The sequence below is a fragment of the Leptonotus elevatus genome, chromosome 13 (genome assembly GCF_054856555.1).
Source record: "Leptonotus elevatus isolate MCC_2025b chromosome 13, RoL_Lele_1.0, whole genome shotgun sequence".
NCBI classification, from domain to species: Eukaryota; Metazoa; Chordata; class Actinopteri; order Syngnathiformes; family Syngnathidae; genus Leptonotus; species Leptonotus elevatus.
In genome coordinates, this window is record NC_141251.1 from 20,685,001 (window position 1) to 20,707,710 (window position 22,710).

The 22,710-nt window shown below is 37.1% G+C and overlaps 1 protein-coding gene across 7 annotated transcripts in view; it reads left to right on the plus strand.

The window, feature by feature from the left end:
- Positions 1-818: 818 nt before the first annotated feature.
- LOC147164162 (uncharacterized) overlaps positions 819-22,710 on the plus strand; it is a 73,453-nt gene continuing 51,561 nt past the window's right edge. For 2 of the 7 annotated variants that reach the window (XR_015096914.1, XM_086093221.1), the window contains exons 1-2: positions 819-1,189; positions 8,899-8,956. Coding sequence is in view for 1 of the 7 variants with exons in the window: in XM_086093221.1 (XP_085949347.1) it covers positions 1,006-1,189; positions 8,899-8,956 (242 nt within the window). In the remaining 6 variants the exon portion in view is untranslated. The remainder of the gene's footprint in view (positions 1,190-8,898; positions 8,957-22,710) is intronic. The other 5 variants (XR_015096917.1, XR_015096915.1, XR_015096913.1 and 2 more) reach the window with 3 other exon arrangements.

The window sequence follows — 22,710 nt, forward strand, 5'->3', positions numbered from 1 at the left end:
GTGTGACTACACTTTTGTAAAGAAGTAGAAAGCATAGCACGCTTTTTGTCCTTTCTGGCACCACTTCTTCTTTGACTTCCTCTGTGAAAATGAAAATGAGGCCTGTGAGTCACAGCTACTTTTAATATCTGCATATCGAGAGGAAGCCAGATAAGTGCATACACACGTGCACACTCACTCCCAGATACTAGTTTTGCCCTGTTTTACATAGCTTACAGTTTACTTTCAGTATTTTGGAGTGGTTAGACGCCTTAAAACCTAAAGACATCGCAAAGATACATATATGAAAACCGTTATCTGTTACCATATTTATGGTGTATCTCAGGGTTCACTATGCCCCACTATTGCATCTGATGTTTTTACATAAGTTCCTATTTATTAGTTGCTAAATGCCCTTGAAGTTGTGAAGACGACTCAAAAAATACATGTAATAAATAAAACAGCTTTAGCCATACTAATAATGTGTGTACCTCACGGTTTACTACCATGCACCACTACTTTCTCCGAACTTTTAAATACTGTATTGCTATTTCACATTTAAGTTGTAAAACACCCTAAAAATCCTGGAGACAACTTTAGGGTTTTTGTCTACAGTGCTTTTTTTCATGCCGCGTTGCATGATATTTTACATAATGTCAGTATTTTTAAGTTGGGGGGGGGGGACTGCCTCGCAACAAGTGACCAGTCAAACAAATGTGGCAAATTCTGCCAGTTCTAGAGCAATACATTTTTTATAATTAGAAAAAAAAAAGTTAATGTTTTTTGCCTTATGCACAATTACATGGGGGAAAAAAACAACAATCAATTATTTTATAAACCGGTTTGTATATTAAAAACAGACAAATAAGTACGTTCAGATAAATAAAAGTGGCAGAAAATTAATTCAGGGCGCATGATAGCACACTGTCCAATGAATGACATTTTTCATTCATAGTGGGTGGAGGAGGTTGTGGGCGTGTGACCAGAAGTTGATTCTTGCACTCTGCGAAAACTGCAGCAGTCTCAATGGGAATGACGCCTGCCTGGGGGACATTTTCTGCAGACGGAAACATGACCAAAAAGTGTTTTAGGCGGTGTGTTTTTTTAAATCCCTCAGTGCTAAAGTTGGAAGAGAATACTTTACGTGTGCGGATGTGGCGTTTCAAAAAGAAAGCTAAAGTTTGTGGCCCAGAACTTCTGCTGATGTTGGGTAAGTTCAATTTTGAAAGTAATTCAAAGCAAGTGTGTGTGATATAAGAAAGTGTGTGTGAGTGAGAGTGAGAAACAGCGCAGCATTCCTCTTCCCCTTTTCTCCGTTTGAAACTTTCAAATCATTGCTCTAAAATGTCCGGATGGAACCTGAAGGCAGCACAGCTGATCTTCTTCCCTGTGCTGGGAGTGACGTCACTGCCAGTGCTGCGTGGAATCTTGTGACATTCCGGATTTTCTATTTCTTTTTCATTGGCGCCACCATTATGAAACACACAGTGGGAAGGTTTAGTGAATGCATCGCATACATGATACGCATAATTAAAGCAGAAGGGCAGTGTGAACGCCAGGAAGTCCCTGTGTGACATGCTGCATTCAGGCGTTGTCGGAAAGTGTATAATTCAGGTTAAGAAGAACTAGTTTGTTTAAGATGTGTTGCAAAAGGAAGCGTCGTGCGTTTAAGTACAAAAAAACAACAACAAAGACTATTAGTGACAAAAAGTGTATATGCAACTATGCAAGCTTCAAGTTGATTTACGTTTTAAGAAAAACAACTTTGCAAGAGGATGATACCTCCTGATTGGCCAGATCTGATCCGATTCTCAACTGCCGTCTGAGTGGGTCGCAGCTTCAAAATACAGCAGTCAAAATACATACATTAACATTTTTAGTTGATATTATTTAAATGATAAAAGGGTAGGCAAACATTTGCACTATTCTATACAAGAGGTTTTAAAAAATTATGCAAAATTGTTTATTTTCATAATAAATATTAATTGTAATTTAATTGGATTTCCCCCAGTTAATTGTATTATACTTGTTAATCATAATTATTATGAAAAGTTTGTATTTGCCCCTACTTCCATTATGTATACAATAAATTAACCAATTACTTAATGAGATTCATGAATAGTCTACACATATTTTAAGTAACCTATTTTTGGAAATAAATCAATACAATAACATAATTTACCCACCCTGTTTTTTTTAAAAGCACTTTCCCCCACGTGTTTGACTATTTCACATTCATATTTGTGGGTGGGTGGATGTCAGTGTTGGGATAATTGTATTATTTATTTTTTTGGTTACTATTTTTTGGTTTGTTTGTTTTTTCTCTCCTTGTTTTGGTTGTTTGACTGCTTTCTTTTTTCTTTTCTTTTTTTACGTTTATATTGTGTAAATAGACTGTAGTAGTAGATTTAAGTGGGACTGTACATGTGGTGTTAAACGAATGTATTAGGCTATGAGTGTATGTTTACATGTATTAATTCATATAGTGTGTATATGTAAGAAAAGGACGGAAGTTATGTTTTTCACTTAAGGAGAAAGGGTGGGAGTAAATAAGTTTTACTTCTTCTCACTCCTTTTCGAATATTCATTGATTGTTTTATTTTCTATTTCCTGTTTTCTTTTGATTTTCTTAAGTTGATTATTGTCACTTATTCCTGTATTGAAATAATATTTATCCTAAGTAAAATACACAATTTGTAGTCTTCTATGTAGCTACAGTTGGTATTCAATCTGAATTTGAATTGTATACCACATTCCTCTTTATTTGTCTAATAATATGACCTGAAAGGCACTTTTTATAGTTCGATATGTCTATTAAAAAGATGTTTTCAAATGTTACTTTTTTTTCTTTGCTTGTTTGAACTTTTATCCGACCATAGGGGACAGTGTGGCATTTGAAAACCTCTGATCAAGATTTACTTTCAAAGCCATCAGGGTAGTTTTTTGTCTGTCGAAACATCAAAAGAATGTGATGATATCTGCCTCTCAAGGCCGAGCAGGAATTTTATCCACAAGTTGGATGAGCTTAGAAGCTTCCAGCAAAGCAGAAGGGTGCATCTGATATTGTGACAGGGATTGAAAAAGAAAAAGAAGGCCTCTGTGACAACTTGAACAAACAATCCATGTACCAATGCATGTTTTTTTTTTTTTTTTAAACAGACAATGTAGCCGAGCAGCCCGTCTGCTTCACAGTTCAGGGTTCAAATCTCGAACGTTTTCTCCAGCTTCCTCCCACATTCCAAAAACATTTGTGTTAGTTCCTGGAAGACTAAATTGTTGCTTGTGTGTGTAGCTCCTCTCATAAGCACAATGAATACATGCTTAAGTCCCAGTTGACTGCATTGTGTAAAGCAAAACTCAAACTCAAGAATCACCGTAATGAAGCTCATAGTGATGAATATTTTTCTTCATCTCATCTAGGTGTGACGTTCACATTTTCCGACTGTATTTGAACTAATCCTCCTCCAAAAGACTGCAAAGGTGGAGGGACTTTCAAAATGACACTGCGTGTCACGTGGGCATTCCTTGTCCCACTTTGCTCCATTTATGTGGCTAAACACAAATACACGCACCCACACAAACCCTAACCGGATGTGTGTGAATGTGTCATAGATACGTGGACAATAACTGCGTGTGTTTGCATGTTTTATTTAGACATGCTTTATTTAAACAAGTATTGTTTTTTGACAACATTGTGTGTGTGTGTGTGTCAGCAGTTTCCTGGTTGTGCTCAGACTTCCTCTTGATGTCTGTGTGCCGCCAACACTGCAGTAGTGTTGTTCCGATGTGTGTACCTAAGGATTTGACCATAGTTACTTATCAGTCACCATCATTTTCCTGGTCGCTGTTAGCTGTAGCTAGGCAGAATTTACTACTGTGACCCCAATCTTGATATATATTTTGTAATGGAATATTATTATTTTTTTAATTTTCCCTCTTTTTTTCCCCCAATAAGGCATTTTTAGTTTTTCTAACTGTTAGGTAGGAGCGTTTGAAAGTGTTTTTAATAGTTTTGCCTCTTTCTCATATGCTATCATTAGCATGTAGCAGTTAGCAGCAACAGCAAGCGCTGACTTTAACATTTTGTAGCAACATTGTACAACTTATCAAAACATTTGCCTGTGGTTGGGTTATGACTGTTAGCATTAGCATGTAGTATTTAGCATTGACATTTACCCGTTCATCAACAATTCTAAATATTTGTATTTGTAAGAAATGCTTCGCCTTAAAAAAACAACAACTGTTATGGTTAAGTTTGAACTGCATTAGCATGTAGCATTAAGCACAAATTTCCATCATTCAAATGGGTCAAACTAGCATTAGCATGAATTAGGATGTACCAATAGTTTTAACAAGAACAATAACTAAAATCTCTCCCCTGGTTGAGTTCAGTCTGTTAGCAATAGCATTTATGATGATGCTACTTTGCTCATTCAAACCAACGGAGGTGTGGCTCTTCGCTACTGTAATGATGGTCACTCGCAAAATTCACAGGACCGTTTAGCATAACCCATAAATAAGGATTAAGTTTAACAAAACCATTTTCTTAAATTTATATAACATTTACAAGCTCTACCTAAGGTTTTGCCTCTGACTGCTTTTGCATTACCATGAAGCATTTAGCACAGACAATGCTATGTGTGCTCATTCAAATGAGCGGGAGTGTTTAAGCTACTAAAATTTAAGGTATCTCACCATGTCTGATTTAAGCAGGAATTTGCATGTACACATAGTTTCAAATAAAACGTAAACAAACAGTGAAATTAACAATGTCAAACAAGCTCATTTACTGGTTAAGTCAAGCACTCTCTTGCAAAAAAATCTTGCTTATTATGGCTGATTCAATCACATCTCACAATTTCAATGATACTATCTTGTTGCATGTGCAACTTTTGGCTCGTAACATGTCATTGCACATCAAACATACATTGAGGGAGCTACACTGGAGAGGACATTATGCTGAAGGTGATCCGTCAGTATTTGCATTGAGCACACATACATATCATATTTCAAAAGTTTCAAGGTTTTTTTTTTTTTGCTAGAATATGGAATATTTGCATATGCATATATGTTACACAATTATTATTTTTTCAGCATTTTTTTTATGTTTACAAGCCACTTCATGATCACACCTGAATCTAAAAGTCCCCATTTACAGCGTGAGTGATTCTCATTATATGAATGTAACAATATGCATATTGGGGTTAAAATTCGAACATTACAGCCTAATTATTTTATTAAAATCCCACAGTATGCAAACCATGCAAATCAAGTGTGTGGCAATAACATACTACTTTAAAAGCTGTCCTTAAGCGCCACTCGGTGGCAAAGTAGGAAAATTACGTCCTTTGAATGCTCTGCAGCCATCTGCTGTACAAAATGGAAAATACATCTTTAAAGAAAAAAAAGAATCTCATCTTTCCAGTTTACGTAATTTCTAGTGAATTATGTATCGATTAAATAATTTTATGATTTAATTAATTGAAGCAACTCATTTTCAATCCTCTCGTGGAGTTTTAAGTTTTAATGACAGTTAAGTGATATCAAATGTAGTTGTGTACTTCTTGACCACAAAGTAACTTATTTTGAGAATCAGATTAGGACAATGAAAAGTTGTAGTCATGTATTTCGTCTCCTAGGAGTAGTACACAAAATATTTTTTTGCCATATCGCATGTTACGCATGCGCAGTCTTGAATTACCGCACTTGTCAAATTGTACTTTTGAAGTCCTGCCCCCTCTTGGGAATAAGCGCTATTGATTGGTCGATGCTGTCGGCTGGTTGTATTGATTGGTTTGGATGTGTAAAGCGAAGACTATGTGAGATTGGTGAGAATCTGGCAGGGCTTGGTTCGCACACACACACGCACACACACCCCCGCACACACAAACACGCACACACGGTATTTTTGAAGATTTGCACTTGTTTCCTTATGCAGCAAGGTTTTTAATCATCCGTTTTTTGTTTTTTTTCCCGGGGTCGGGTCGCGGGGGCAGCAGTTTTAGCAGGGAAGCCCAGACTTCCCTCTCCCCAGCCCTGCAGCCAGCTCCTCCGACGGGATCCCAAGGCGTTCCCAGGCCAGCCGAGAGACGTAGTCTCTCCATCGTGTCCTGAATGTAAAGAATGAAACTGTTTGTGTATCAAGATTAATTAATTGCAGCTCCTTGTCATGTGCCCACCTTGACCACTGGGTGGCAGTATTATACATACATACTCATGCAGTCAGACAAGGACGAATTCAAAACTACTGTAGGTGACTGAGTAAGCCGCAGTATCGTTAAATGTTCCTCGCAGAGGATAAAGAATATATGCCTGTGAGTATTGTTTTTTCTATCTGCATGTGTTGATGGACTGTTTGTGATCAAATTCCTTGAAATGTTATAACACTGCTACATAGACGCTATTTGTTAGCTGGTCTATGGTGTTTCCCATTATGCTTTAGCATTAAGATAGCAGACTTTAAGGCACATATGGTACAGTATGTGATTGATATATATATATGAAACAAATCCATGTGTTGACTCACTGAATTGATAAATATTTTTCTCACCTTTGAAAATCACGCTTGGTGGTCAGAATCAGGACACACACGCGCGCGCTCAACCCCCCCCCCCCCCCCCCCCCCACACACACACACATCATCCCATTAGACCACAAGCACATACACACACAGATATGACATAAGTTCACACAGATCCCGTAAAACTTTGTGAGACATGTGTGTGGTCTAATTAGAAACACAAAGGCCCCGTATCCATGTCACCTGGGAGACTAAAATTGTTTAGACTGTGGAGAAGCTGAGTCAGATCCTTCTGAGCCTGACTCATGACGTTCACACACTCTCAGACTGCTCAGAAAATGTCAGGAAGCAGACAGAGCGTTCTGGAGATGGGATGAAAATACAGCGGTGGGTGTCATGATCTGACTTTTCTAGACATTTCAACATTTATGATTATTATTATTTTTTTGTATTTGTTTGCAAGCAAAAACTTGATGCAAGTGCTGTAGGGTGGCAGTGAACCCAACCTGACTCATTTCACAACAAGCAGCAGTTTAAAAAAACAAACAAGCAAACAATATGTCAGTCAGGTCGACATTTGCAATGTTGAGTGTTGAACGGCTCTATCTATAGACATGTTCGTATTATACTGCCCCCAGTTGGCCAAGCTGCACACCAGAAGGAATTGAATTGAAGCAACAACAAAAAAAGGGTCTAAAACTGTTAAATTTTCTTATATTCTATGTAATTACAGTATATAATTAATCGTATTTGTTGTTATATTACAGAGTACTATTTTTCTTATGAAAAACATTCTTAGTGGCAAGCTGGAATGGATTCCTATTCATCTCTTCAGTGAAAAATAAAATTATTTGAGTGTTTTGAGTGGCAAGGACACTTTTACCACAACAGGCTCAGCCACATGACTGAATGAATGAATGTTAATGTTACGTCTTTTGATTATGTGGCGGCTCCTCTCGACATTTTTGTTGTTGTTGTGATAATAGCCACCTCTCACAATGGAAATAAATACATTACATGGAAATAATACATATAGTAAAAAAACATGGCATACCAGGTCACAAAGTTACAGACTGAATAAAAAAAAAAAAGTTTACACACCCCTGTTCAAACGCCAGGTTATTGTGATATAAGAAAAAGAGACCAAGAGACCTGTACTTCAAAATGTAAAACATTTTTCTAAATTAAAAATATCTGACAAATCTAAACTAATTTTTTTCCATACAAAATATCATTTTTACATTTTGATTTTTTCCCCGAACATTCAGTCAAAATTTTTTTTAAATAAATAACGTTGAGTGACAATTTTTTTCTCGAACTTGTAAGTAAAAAATAAAATCTTGTTTTTTTTGTACAATTCCATTTTAGTTGAAAATTCTTTTTTTTTAGATTTTTTTTGCAAATCTAATTTTAAATGTTATTTATATGTTGTTTTTTTACATTTGAATTTAAAAAAATGATGTCTCTTAACATTCAATAGGATACTTTTTTAAGAAAACGTTTTTTTTTTTACAAAATAATTACAAAATGTATATCTTGTAACATCAAACTAATAGTGTTTAATGAAAACTGTGATTTCTTTGTCACACTGAATTTCATTTATAATTTTAAATAAAATAAATCATGTAACAATTTCAATAAAAAATAATAAAAGATAGAAAGTGCGATATCTTGTAATGTTCAACTTTATAAATGTAAAAATAAAAATCATAAGTGTGTATCTTACTTCTTGTAACATGCTGATTCTGGCAGTGTGTAATTTTATTATTAGAATATGTGGCGGGGCATTAAAAATAAATTCACAGTGGGCTGCAAATGGCCCCTGGCCCGCACTTTAGACACCCCTGGACCAGGACCCTGAAATGATTTCCATTTGGTGTTGAGAAATGCATCTTCCCAGCATGCATTGCATTTCCACTGTATGGCATGTGAACCAAAACTTCCATTTGGTCCCCAGAGATGGACAAGAAAAGTCCCCGTCTCCTGGGATCCCTGGGAAAAAGGAAGCGGTTTTGTTTGCTCTCTTGTGCATGGAATCACACACTCATCTTCGTTTTTTTCTCATGACATGTACACGCACACAACTTCACAAGTCGAAAGCGGGTGTGGGTGAGGGGAGGGGTGATGTGCATCTGAGGAAGTTGGAGATGACTCAGCTTGAACCGCACTGTTCATTTGCTTCATTCTTTCCTCCTCTCATCTTCAGGTTCTCTCCATTCTTTCCCTTCTCTCCTCCGTTGTAGCCATGATCTCATCCCCCTCTCTGCCCTCCAAGTCTCTGGGACACTCATTGTGTGTGTGGGATGTTGATGCTATGTGTGCGTGGGAAGATGACTCGCCTCCCTTGAAGTGATTAAAACATTCCTTCTCTCTCTTCTTTTTCTTTCAAACTCTCTCAGGCTTAAGTGAGGCACCTCCACTCAAGAAGAACAAGAAGAAGATGAAGAGGCGGAAACGGTGAGTGAAAATCACCCGAAAATCCACTTTTGTCCGAACTTTATCATAGACAGGCATCTGGAAGTGGTTTGGCGGTCCGTCTCAGCTCAATTTGTCCGGGTTGTTGTATTTTGGTTGCGTTATTCCGAAAGGGATGCTCCCAAAAAGGTGAAGCTGTGTTTTTTGGACGAGGTCATGTGATCAGTGATGTCAGCAGGGCTACTGGTAGATGTGCATTCTCAGAACGATGTGTCCTCTTTCTAGTATCTGTGTACTTAAAATTGTTTGTTGAAACTGTGATAGCTTAATGCTAACTTATAATGTGAAACGCCATATATGGGCTAATGGAAATAAGCATCGATGTTAAGACGTACAAGCAGAGCATAGAAGAATCATTGTATAGTGAAGCGCTGTCACACAGGTGTGACTGTGAATGCTTGTTTGTCTTAAACATGTCTTGTGATAGACCGGCGACCATTCCATGGTTTAACCTGCTTCAGCTGGGATAGGCTTCAATGTAAAACTACTCTGGTAACTGCAACCTTCTTCAATCAATATATCCACCCCCCAGTTTGTATGATTATTGTAAACTTTTATAGAATTAATCCTGGCTGCAAATGAACGGCCTTGCACTAAGCCAAGCTGTTCCTAATTAGCCCGTGGTGGCTAATTTAGCTATATCCATCATCATGTAGTGAATACCCATAATAATGTGATTGCATTTTCACTCATGGAGGCAGCACTTCATGACCAAGATGTTAAAACACAAACACAAATGCTAAAATGTTCAGTGAAGTTGTTGAAATGTTCCTCTTATCAGTATGCTAATCTGTGCTAACTCTGCTTACCTTATTGAATTTAATGTGATAGTGTTGAAATAAATTTATGCAATTAAATTAACCTATTTAAGCAAAAAATAGCTAAATTAATGTTTGATACCAATGCTGGATGAGCCAGATAACATATAACAGGCTTGAGTAACTGAAATGATGGGGTGATACTGGGCGGGGGGCAAACACACTTAACCAGATATATGACAAATAGCGAACATCCACACATAATTGACGCCCCATAAAATGCATTGGGAAAATGTACTGTGTATATATATTTTTTAGTAAACCCCAACACATTTTTCAAAAACGCTGAAGACCAGGGAATAAACAACTCCTGAAAAAAAAAAAAAAAAACACAAACAAAAAAATGAAATAAAATTGGGGGAAAAGATTTAAACACATGCCATTTATTTTCTTAATTTCAATGTATTTCTTTTTTTTCTTGAAAATGAATTGAGGGGTGTGTTTTTAGGGGATTAACAGTTATATAAATAAACTTGACTTGACACTCAAAGGCAAAGGCTGTCAGTTGTCCATCCAAGTAAAATTGGACTAGAATGTTATTTCTAGGGATGTAACGATAACGACAATATTGTGAAATCGCGATATTAAAACTGCCACAATATCGTCATCATCATATCATGATATTAAAAGCAGCACATCTGTTAGAAAAGAGGGGGAGAGGGAGGGGGGGAAGAAGAGGGGGGTGGAGGGGGAGAGGGAGGGGGGAGGGAAGGAGGGATGGAGCGGGAAGGAGGTAGAGGGAGATGGAGGGAGGGAGAGGGAGGGGGAGATGGAGGGAGAGAGGGAGGGAGAGTGAGGGAGGGGAGGAGAGAGACAGAGAGAGAGAGAGGGAGGGAGGGAGGGGAGACAGAGAGAGAGGGGGGAGGGAGGGGAGGGAGAGAGACAGAGAGAGGGGGGGAGGGAGGGAGGGGGGAGGAGAGAGAGGGGGGAGGGAGTGAGGAGAGAGAGAGAGAAAGAAAGAAAGAAAGAAAGAAAGAAAGTAAGTAAGTGGGTGGAGGCATGTGGGAGGGTTAGGACACAGATGAGTCAGTGGCTTGTGTTGCCTGGTAGACAAAATACTTGTGACATTACTTGAAAGCTTCTTCCTGCGCTGGAGGTGGCACCACAATGACAACTAATACTCAATAAAAAAAAATAAAAAAATGAAAAAAGCACAAAATGGAGTCTTGATGCGTTTCTGTATTCATATGATGATTGTACTGCATCATACTTAGAACGAGTTTTGTTGAAATTACGTTTTGCTTTTTAGTTGTGGAGTGAATTGTACATTGTTTATTTAAATACATTATTAATGGTTATTGAGTTTAGTAAAGACGTGCAGTGTTTTAGTAAGTTCATTTAAAATTGTAATTTTAAATAATTTTATTAAAAATCAAATCTGCATAATTTAACATGTATTTTTTTTAAATATTTGTTGTAAAATATATTTGATATTTTAGTTATTTTTTTAAAATTAAATTTAAATATTTTAAGTTTAATTGTTTAATCGAGTTGTATATTTTTAAAATAATTTTTTTAAATCAGTAGTTACAGTTACTTACATTTATTTGTAATTATTGATTGTTTAAAGAAAATTATGAATTCTTTATTTAAATATATTTTGTTTCATTTGTATTTAACTATTTTTTGCGGTATATTTTAATAGTATTCATTTTTGTAATATTATTGTATTACTATTGATAGGTAGTTTAAATTTTTTTTTATGGAAACGTATTCATTTAAAAAATGTATTTATTTACAAAGTGCATTATTTATTTAAATATTTTTTGTTAATTTGTATGACCTTTTTTTTTCTTCTTTTTTTTCTCTTCTAAAGAACTCAGTATTGTTCATTCGGTAATGTCATCATCACTGCTGTTTTTAATTTTTAATTATATATATATATATATATATATATATATATATATATATATATATATATATATATATATATATATATATATATATATATATATATATATATATATATATATATATATATTGTATGTGGGTGAGTATGTGTATGTGCGTGCGTGCGTGCGTGTATTTGTTAGCTCACCCAAAAAAAAAAATCCCATACCACACCGCCGTCAGGAGACCCGAGGGGACCAAAGAAAACAAAGGAAAGTGAAATCTAGCACCGACCAGACACCACCCACCGGGCCACCCACCAGAATTCTTCCCCAACCCCAGAAACATCTAAATTCCAACAAATCCCCCCCCAAAAAAAAATAATCAGGGAGACCTCAAGAGACCGAAGGAGAGACTGAGGAAAGGAAGGACAGACGAAGCCGAGTGAGATCCACAGACACCAGCCTCCACCGATTCAATGACCTGAGGAGGAAGTAGAATGTGTCTGAGTTTCGATAGATGCTGGTGTGGTGGATCTGGCATGCATGAAAATCTCCACCAAAGAGGGGAGCCGTCGACCCCTGCCAGGACAGAGCAAGCGCAACACCTCAGGGCCCCCCAGGCCGCGGCAGCGCCAAAGGATGACCCCCGGGCCCCGCCAGGGCCACCGGCCGGAGAGCAAACCCAGGAGCAGGAGCGCCCCCCACCCCAACATGGCCCGCGCCCCCGACCCAACGCAGCAGGATGGGGCACTGCAGGCCCGCCAGGCACCCCACCGGCCCACAACCCCCGCACCCCACACGACCCCCCCATCCACCCCAACCCAGCCCCAGGCCCCCAAGCCCCCAGACACCCCCCACCCCCAGCACCCCGCCACCCCACCAGTGCTAGCACTTCCAAATATGAGCCGACTGGCGAACTCTACCTTTTTTACTGCAAGGTAAAATAAATGCTTCCTCCTTTTCGTGTAGCCAATGTTGTTTGTTGACTACATTGCCATGGCAACTAAATAATGTCACATATTATGTGTTATAACTGCTCACATTGTATTGTATAATAATCGGGTGTATTTAGTCATTTGTCGGTCCAAGGCGAACCCAATTATGGGGCACTCCACATCCATGCTGATATTTTTGGGATAACTCGCCAACAACATTGTTTTGCTAATAGTAAATCTTTTTCCAAAATCAAGTCTGCAAATGCACATTTAGAAGGGTTGAAGAAAACTTTATTGATCTGTTTTTATGAGACGTAAAAACGACCCTTCCTTCCTTACTATTCTTTTTCATCTGATCAATCGGGGCGCTGCTTGGCAACCCTTCAGGCTTCCTGTTTCGTCTCCCTCAGTTGGTTAATGTTTTTTGAGACGTATTTTATTTCTCATGGTAAATTTCATTGCTCTGTACTCGTGACATGTGCAATGACAATACATTTGATTCCATTTCATAATGACTGTATGACTTGGATTAGAATTTTGCGTGGGCATGTGTATTCTGTTGTACCTTTTCTTTTTACACGTACACACACACACTTATGACTGTGCTGTTATCAGATGACTAAGACACTCATATTTTTCTTACATGCTCTTTTCATCTTATTTCTCAGCTTCCTGCATGCACTTTGTGCAGCAGTGAGAGAGATTAAAGATGTAAACAATATTATTATTTTTACCATAATCTAAAAAAAAGAGTGGCGGAGTGATTTCACAATGCTAAGAAAAAAGCCTCCCTTTACTTCCTGGTTTGCTAGCACTTCCAAATATGAGCAAAACTTGCACAGGGTCGCTGTCATCTTTGTGTGCTACCCAGCGGCGAATGCCAAGAAAACTAAGTGCAGTGTGAAAAGGCCTTTAAGCACTCACATGTGAAAAAGGGGAGACACAATAACAGATGCAGTGTTCAGCCAATAATTGAACGAGACAAAGAGTCAAATGCACAAATATGAAATGAGAACACTCGCAATTAGCTGCTGTAAGCCACAGGAATATGGTACATACCCCTGAAACTAATTGATGCCTTACTTCAATTAGTTGAATTAGTTATTTGAACAAAATAAACGCCTTACTCCGAATTTGACACCTCCCCTTTCCTTGTAGGAGTTAAAAAAATTGTAATAAATGAGATTTTCTCAGTTTATTGATGCTCTTGTTTCTACTTGAGCATTAAATAATTCAGTCTGTTTGGATTATGTTGCTACCCAAAACAGCAGCATAGATTAAGGCGTATAAAAAGTCTACATAGTGATGGGAATTTTGGCTCATCTTTCATTTTGTTGTTGTTGTTGTTGTTGTTGTTGTTGTTGTTGTTTTAAATACCTTAGCTGTGTATATTCTCACACTAGCAATGCTCTCTTGTATTGCATTCTTTACTCTCTCTGGCTCACTCCAGTTTGTGGGTGTGGTGCTATTGATGCCCTTTTGTTTTCTTTAAACAGAGTCCTAATATTAGACTAATGTGTCATTATTGATAATGATAATGATACATTTTGTTATACAGTAATGTATTTACTACAGTGACATGCTACCGGAATCAAATTCCTTGTCAAGATGATTCTGATTGAGGCTGTGGTTGTTGCAGAGCTGATTATGCAAGCAATAAAAGTATCATCATCATAATAACAATCACATTCATAACAATAATTGAGAAGTCAGTTACAGATTTTTTTTTACCCACAGGTTGGGTGCAGCATGTCTTTGTGGAACAAACTCCACTCCACCGCAAATGCTGCCAATAATGTGACGTCATGATATTCCGCGTGTGTTGTTGCTTTAGTAGTAGTAGTAGTTCCTTTCTCATCCACGAGATGGCGACTAATCCCCTTTTTTCAACCTTGAATGTCTGCCCGAGTTTTTATACCAATGTCTGTTATTCCCCCGACATATATATATATTTTTTAAATATAACTTTTACTATTTATACGATTATTTATATAACTTGTATTATTTATTATATACTTAAAATCTTCAACCACCGTCTTGCCTTGATTTTTGTTTGTTTTTATAAAATAAAAAAACAACAACAAAAAACACTCACATTTATGCCAATGATCACCAAAATACCACGCAGAAATTTATCACTTTTTGGCCCAACATAGAGTTATTTATTTGTATTTTACCCCTATCTACTATAAATTATGATTAGGAATGTTTAGTAAATGTTAGAGGAGCGTTCTGCTTTTTTCCTTTACGTATCCCAGCTTTATTCCTCATCGTGTTTCACAATGATTTCTTTATTAAAAACACTTATAGGCCTATATGAGCACAATGTGTTTTTTTAAACCAACGCTTTTGACCTTACTATCCCTATTTAGTGTAAATATTAACACGGCCTCTTTTTTTTTGGTTGTTGTAAAAGTAATTTAACTTGTTTCACCCTCTCGAATGAGTCAAACGTGAGACCGTTTAAAAAACAAAAACAAAAAAATAATAATACGGCGATTTTAAACGTTAATAAATGGGTGCAGGTAAAGGAAATCAAGTGTGGTTATTTTCAACGGCCCTTCGACGAACAAAATGGATACTGTTTGCTGTTAAGGGGGAAATATAACTGTACAAAAAGACCCCTGCACTTGGAAAATAAATGTCTAGAATATACCGCCGCGCGATATTTACTATAAGACTTTGGGCATTTTTAAATTGAATAACCGTAAATATTTATGAGGTTTGAAATGCGCATTCGTGGCGCATTTGAAATAATGCGTTGAGGGAAACTTCAAAACACGCTTAAAGTTATTATATGTACCTGTGATGCGCACAAACCGCGCAGCTCTCACAAAAATCAAAAGAAAAAAAGGATTCTTAAATGACAGAAACGAACAAAAAATAACGTCAGTATAAACTTCATAAATTACAAAAATTAGGCTATAATTTTCCCTTGAATCGTTTACAACGAGCCTTTAAACGCATATTTTTTTGCGTCGTTATTAAACTCTTCTAACTAACTAGAAATGTTTCAGAATTACGGACCAAGACCTTTAATGTTTTTAAAACTGGAATGTAAAAATATCCTCTGAGGCAGAGCTTCTTAAAAAACAAACAAACAAACAAACATTTATTTAGAGCTAATAAAAAGCGAGGCGTTACAATAGTGACGAAAATGTCACACACTTACAAGCGTCCAGGAAGTCTCTCTGTGTGATGAAAGTTTGACATTTTGTTTTGTTTTTCACTTTCTCACTCACAAACAATTAATACATAGAACGGGATGTCATTAAAAATGTGCGTGCGTGTAATCTCAAATCCAAATCTACAAAATTGCTCATGTTGTGGTGGCCTGAAGAAAGAAAGTGTACTAATAATGCTAAAAGTGATATGTATGGTTTAAAAAGTACATTAATATTCCTTTGTGCTCAAATATTTGACTAAACGACACTTTATATACATGCATGCTGGTGTGCAATATCACATGGGGGCTTGCATGTGAAAGCCTCCTCATATCCAGTTATGAATATGATATGAGCTTTTGAAGTGTGTGTTTTAATATACACTTTTTAGTTCAAGTCAGCGGCATGCAGATAACACAAACGCACTAGACTGTATCATTATCATAATTTTCCTTTGTCTGTGTTGTTACAAGCATGAAATGCTGTTTATGTATTTCCCTCAGTAAATATAATTTATTTATTTATTAAATCATGTATTTTACTCAGTATTACGAACATATTGCAGTTTTCACTTTCAGTGTTTTACTCAGCTAAATTTTATATTTTCAGTGACCATGTGTCATCCTTGGGAAAGTTTAGTCTGACTCATGAGTTACACTTTAGACTGAAACTGGCATTGGAGGCGCCAAAAACATCCACACGGAAAAGGGAAGGGGCACCTGCTCTGAACAAAAAGGACACAAAGCAAAGTGTGTTACCATATTTGCAACTGATGCTCTTTTATTTTTAAAAGGCCCAAAAGGCCATTAGAGTTGCCATCATGTTTCATTGCACTTAAAGCAAACTGCCTGTATGATTACGATGTCGCCGAACATTCGTGTCTGCCGAGATAGCTTGGAGACATCAAGCATATTTGAAGTTTCATTTCCTAACGTAACTCGTAAAAAATGGGGATCATAGTTACATAATCAATTTTCATTTTGTGTTGTAGCGAAGAAATATGCTCAATACATTATCTGTGCAGGTGTGAACAAAAATGACACATCAGTTATTATTAAACTTCTTTATTATAAATATATATTTTTAACATCATCATACGTTTAAGAAAAAATGTTCAAAATATACAATATGATTGATATAAAGTGCTAAACAATTATGTCATAATTCATTCTTTTAGCTATGAAGGGCTCAAAGTTCCTCCATGGTTCAGGAAAGTTTAAAGAAATATCACATTGATGTTCAAAAACTGTATTTTTTATGTATTTGCAAACTCGCTTGAGGCAATGATACATTTTATTTACATAAGTAAAGAAATGATGGGAACAGTCATGCCATCAAAGAAATGGTAAGTGTATGTTATGTGAGGCTGAGGTCTCTTGATGTTAAAAAAAAAATTCTCTCAATAATGATGAGAATAATTGACACTATATTTGTAAATTAATATATATTGTAAATTTTAGATTGTATAGTATTGCAACATGCAAACTACACGGGCATGAGCTGAGATTTGAATCCAGAACATCAGCACTAGTGTTGTTCCGATACCGATAACGGTATCGGCAGAGGCCCCGATACTGCATGAAAACAGTGGTATCGGCATCGGCAAGTACTAACAAGTAACATGCCGATACTATTATTTCCGACGCTAAGATAGGACTTTGGATGCAGTATCTTGTGTTTTACTTGTGCACAACATTCACTGATGTGTGACGTGTTCACTGCATGCCAAGCTAGGACCTCCTATTGGCCCTTGAATGCTCTGAACCAATGACAAGGCAGCTTTTTCATGTTAAAAAAAACAACAAGCCAGGTATCGGAACAGTATTGCATCTGCCTAAACTGCAAAACTGGATATCGGAATCGGTATCGAGGGCCAAAAAATGGTTTCGGAACAACACTAATCAAAACTGTGAAGCACACGTGTGAACCGCTCTACTACTGTGCTGCCCATCAAACTTTCTACATTATTTTATACTGGAAACTGGAAAAATACCTTCCCCCCCAGACTCTTAACTACAAAGCTGACAATGGCCTAAAATGTCACTGAAAACTTTGAGGAGTAGTGTTATGTTACTGCAGCACTTTTTTCATTGGATTGTTTTATATTGATGACATGCATTTGCTGTCACGGATATCTGACTTTCAGGTGACAACCCAGGATGAACCCAGAATGCACTACAATGGGCCAAGTTACTGAAAGACAAGGGGACGTCCTTGGAAATTGTCATGCAGCAAACTCACGTGAATTTTGCTGTTCGGCTCCTTGCTAGACAGCAAGATGTGCCAAAAAAAAGTGCATGTATGCATGACAATGTTTACAGAAGGACAAATAAAGTTCAATTAACAAAGGCTAAGGCATTTTCGGTTCATCCTGAAATTTCACCTGAAAGCCTTATTTGTAACCCTAACTTAAAACCTATTTTTAAACTCATGGTAAATGTAGTTGAACACTGCTGATTTCCCCCCCCCCCCGAAAAAGCAGTAAAAAAAATAAATAAATGTAGAGTACAATATTAATGACAACTTGTAAACTTAAATTGCAAGCATAAGCTATACATATTGTAGCATTTGTTTGCATGCATGTGCCTTCATAAGGGGGGTGGGGGGCTAGTGGTGGAGTGAGTTTCTTGGTGTGAGCTGTGGCCGACCTCCGCCATTTTGTGAGTGGGCTCTGCATGTGTTTGTGTTTTACTGTTATAAAATAATAAGCACTTGAAACTGCAACTGTGGCTCTCTTTTTCAACATGCGAGGGCATTACAGTGAGTGTACACAGTAATAAATAAATAAATAAATATTGGTTTAAAAAAAACATGGGGAACACTAACATTTTTTATTTTTTTTTATTTTACTGATTTAGCGTCGATTAGTGGTACACTCTAACAGTTGGGTCAAAACAGTTGGGTCAAAAATAGCTTAAATTGGGTCAAAAATGGACCGACCCAACTTTTTGGGTTGTTTAACCCAAACGTTGTGTCACATTAAATTAATAGTCCGCAAAGCAACCCATTTTTGCGGGGGTGGGGTAGGTTGGAGGGGCCGGGGGTGTTATTTATTTCACACAACTTTTTGTATTAAATGAATACCCAAATTAAATTGGGTCAAAAATGGCCTGACCCACCCAACTTTTTGAGTTTTTTTAACACTAGAAGTTGGGTCAAATTAAATTAATACCCCCCCCCCCCCAAAAAAAAACAACAACAACAAAAAACAACAACAATAATCTGTTGGGTTGTTTGTGGGTTATTGAGTTTAAAAAACTTTTGGGGTTAATTTAATAACCCAATAGAATTTTTTCAAAAATAATTAGATCCAACTTAGAATTATTTAAATGTGTTAATGTTAGTTTGTTTTGGGTTGTTTTGTGGGTTATTCATTTGACTCAACTTTTTCGGTTAATTGAATAATGAACAAAAATTAACCAATCCGTTTTTTTTATTATTATTATTAACATATTATTATTAAACCCAAAATATGTGTCAGATTAATTTATTCATTTAACCAAACTTTTTGGGTTGTATCCCCTTTTCACCCATTTTGGGTTATTTTTGGCCCAACTGTTATTGGTGTGTAGACTTGGGCATTGTTACGTGCCGCGTGGCACGTAATTGATGTCAGGCACGGGTAGCACACATGGAGGAGGGGAGGGATGGAAAAGTGGGCACAAACGGGTGGACATGGGGAGAACACGCGACTGATACAACACGAACACACGAACGGTGTACCTCACAACTACGCTAAATGAAATGGAACGGAGCCCAAACTTCACAAGTTCCACTGTCAAAGTGACACCCGAGCAAATACTGACTGCAGAAGGGGACCTATAGTTGTTATAAATAATGGATAATGACTCAAACAAGAAATTAACTATGGCAAACGTGCACTTCCCGAAAGACAGTGGACTAAAACAAAACAAACAAAAGAGGTACAGGTACACGCGACAAAACAAACAAGCAGACACTATACCTCGTGATAACTAAACAAAATGAAATGGGGCCACTGCTCCTGAAAGTCCCAACTGTCAAAGTGACACCCGAGCAAATACTGACTGCACGAATAGGAAAACTACTGTTATGGGGAACCCTCTAATAAATCGTGGAAAATGGATGGAGAGGCGAACTATGGCGAGTGGTGCACTACACAAAAGACAGCGGACTAAAAACAAAACAAACAAACAAACGAACGAGGCATAGGGACTGCGTGGGACCGAGGGCTGAACTGAAAACCGAGCAAACACAAGAGGACAAACAAACAGCCACCCAGTTCCCTGACTGGAGGCAACAAAAGGCTTTAATATACAGTAAATGGCACACCTGAAGCGAATGCGGTAATTAGGGCTCCTCCCTTGCACCCTTGGTGGCCTGAGCCGAGGATGAGGACCACCAATCAGGGAGGAGCACCACCAAAAAAGAAAAGAAAAAAGAAAAAAACAAACGGCCACGAAACAACGTGGGCTGTAAGAGGCATACATTTCCATAACGTTATTTTTTATTTTTTATTTAAGCTGTAGCTTGACTAAATCAAACTCCTCTTCTCACTTAGTTCTTTCAAGATGAAACAAGATGGCGTCAAAGCAAGTTTTTAAAAAAAAAATATTTTTTAATATACATATTTTTAACCTGAGCACTAAAAACAGTAAATCAGGGAAAGCAAGGAAAAATTCACTCCCAAATTTGCAAATTGGCAAATGCCTAATCCCAAATATACGGGCTTCACTGTATAGTGTAGTTGAACAAAGATTATCAGGACTAACTGAATATTTCCATGTTGTTTTCCAGCTTATGTTTTATCACTAGACAGGCCTGACGCTTGTGCCTACTCCGTAAAGAAATGAGGCAGGGATGCTGCATCGCAGTCAATCGGGGACACGATGCAAATGAACGATTACGATCAACGCTGAAAGTCTACCTAGCGCCGCTCTCCCTGCAGGCAGTTTTTTCTCACACATTATCACGCATCATGTTACTGTGCTGTGTTACATGTGCTTCTGATGAGGTTATTGTTCATAACTACATTTTTCAGGGTTCTGTACTTTGAGTAGTTATTTTTCTGACCACTGCTTACTTTTACTCCCTACATTGGATTACAGTTACAGTATTTGGACTTTTTACTCCTTACTGTACTTTGTCAAAATAAAATTGTTATTAAAATGGGAAATGTATTCAATAGACAATTAAAAAAAATCTTACTTTCACACTTAAGTACATTCAGAGTTAGCTGATTTGTACTTGTTATTGTCTCGTAAGGGTCCAAATCAGCTGCAACGCCTGTTGAATTATGGCATGTATTTTTAGCACAGCTCTTGCAGATTAGCACACGTTGTCTTCTGATGACCTTTTGATTGAGGAGATAGCTGATATCAGCAACAGCAGTGATGTCGGTTGCCACGGCGATGGAGAACCGACTCACTCGCAATGACGTGCATGTGCTGTATGACACACCAAAAAAGTGTGGCGCATTCGACATACTGTTTGTCTTTTTCCTCAATAGCAAAATCGATTTTTACTGAACCCTATGGCCTGTTTTGACACTTGAGAGCAATACAAATGTAATTCGTTCGTCCTGAAATTTGATACAGTTTCCAGACGAGACCCAAAGTACACACATGATAAAAAAAAATATTAACCTTGTTTACACTGACAAAGTGTCCCCTAAAATGGATTTAAATCAAGCGAAATGGTGATAATGGTAGGAATTTTGAAACTGTGAAACTACTTGCCATTAATGTGTATTTTTATGGGATAGTGGTAACAGTGTTCAAAGGGGAGCTTGAAACGGTCCCAAAGGAGAGGCGTAGGCGAAGCCATCATTAAAGAAATGTTTGTGTGTGCGTGCGTGTTGGTGGGGTGGGGGTAATTGTTCAGAGTAAGCCAACTTTTAGAAGCAAATGATCATCCCCTCACTCTCAACTGCTCTTCTCCATAGTTGCCTAAGGCCTTAAAAATAAAACTGTCATAATCTGGTTGAGGTAAAAAAAACAAAAAAACATTGGCAGTAAAGCATTATAAACCAGAAAATTACTGTAAATCTCCAAAGAAAATAATATTTGTAAAAATGATTTCAGCAGGCCTATTGTACACAAAATAGTAAAAGCAGTTTAAAGCAGCGTAAAAAATACATACTAAATTTAAGTAACAAAGGTCATATAGAGGTCAGGGCCTTAACATAGGGTCTGATCGGCACCTGCAGTGGAGCAAATTAAAAATGCTTTTTCTCTGAATAATTGATTAAGCTTTAATCATCCTTTTATTACTGTCCAATGGGTTTTAAATACATTTAGATTATATCTGTAGCTCATAATTTCATATAGATAATTAGGTCAAAATTGAACAGGAACATACTGTGCATGGAAAATCAAAGTAGCTGAGGGGTAAATGGGACATAATTATGGAAATGTTACTTTTTAAAGTCTTGTATACAAATAGTTGGGTATGTGGAATGCCCGCCATCAAGCGGGAAATTAAACAACTGAGTAAATCTTTTGTTGTCTGATTGCAGTGAACCCCTGCTTATCGTGGGGGGTACGTTCCAGAACAAAACCACAATATATATCATATGTGGAAATATGCGATAGATCATGTAAATGCGTCACTATAAGACATAGATTTCCGTTATGGATGTGTAGCTCGGTGAACATTTCTGAAGATGTGTTTTTGAAGAAGCCATTTTTTGATGTCACGATTCAATTAATTTAGTTTGCTAGCATGTTTAATTAAAAATGTTCAGGAAGTGTAAGTAAGTAAACATATTTATATAGAAAATACCTCACAGAAATGACTCAAAAATTCAATTCGGGTTAAAATACAAAACAAAACACACTTACAAAGTTTTTGGGTGTTTGCTTTTTTTTGGTATGGTGCTAGTAGAACTGGGCCTGAATAAGATTGAGCTCTGAGATTTAAAATTTTGGATCAATTACAAATTATATGAATGTTTTTGAATTTTAAGCTAACATGAAAATAGGCCAACAAAATAAAGAAAAGTGTGGC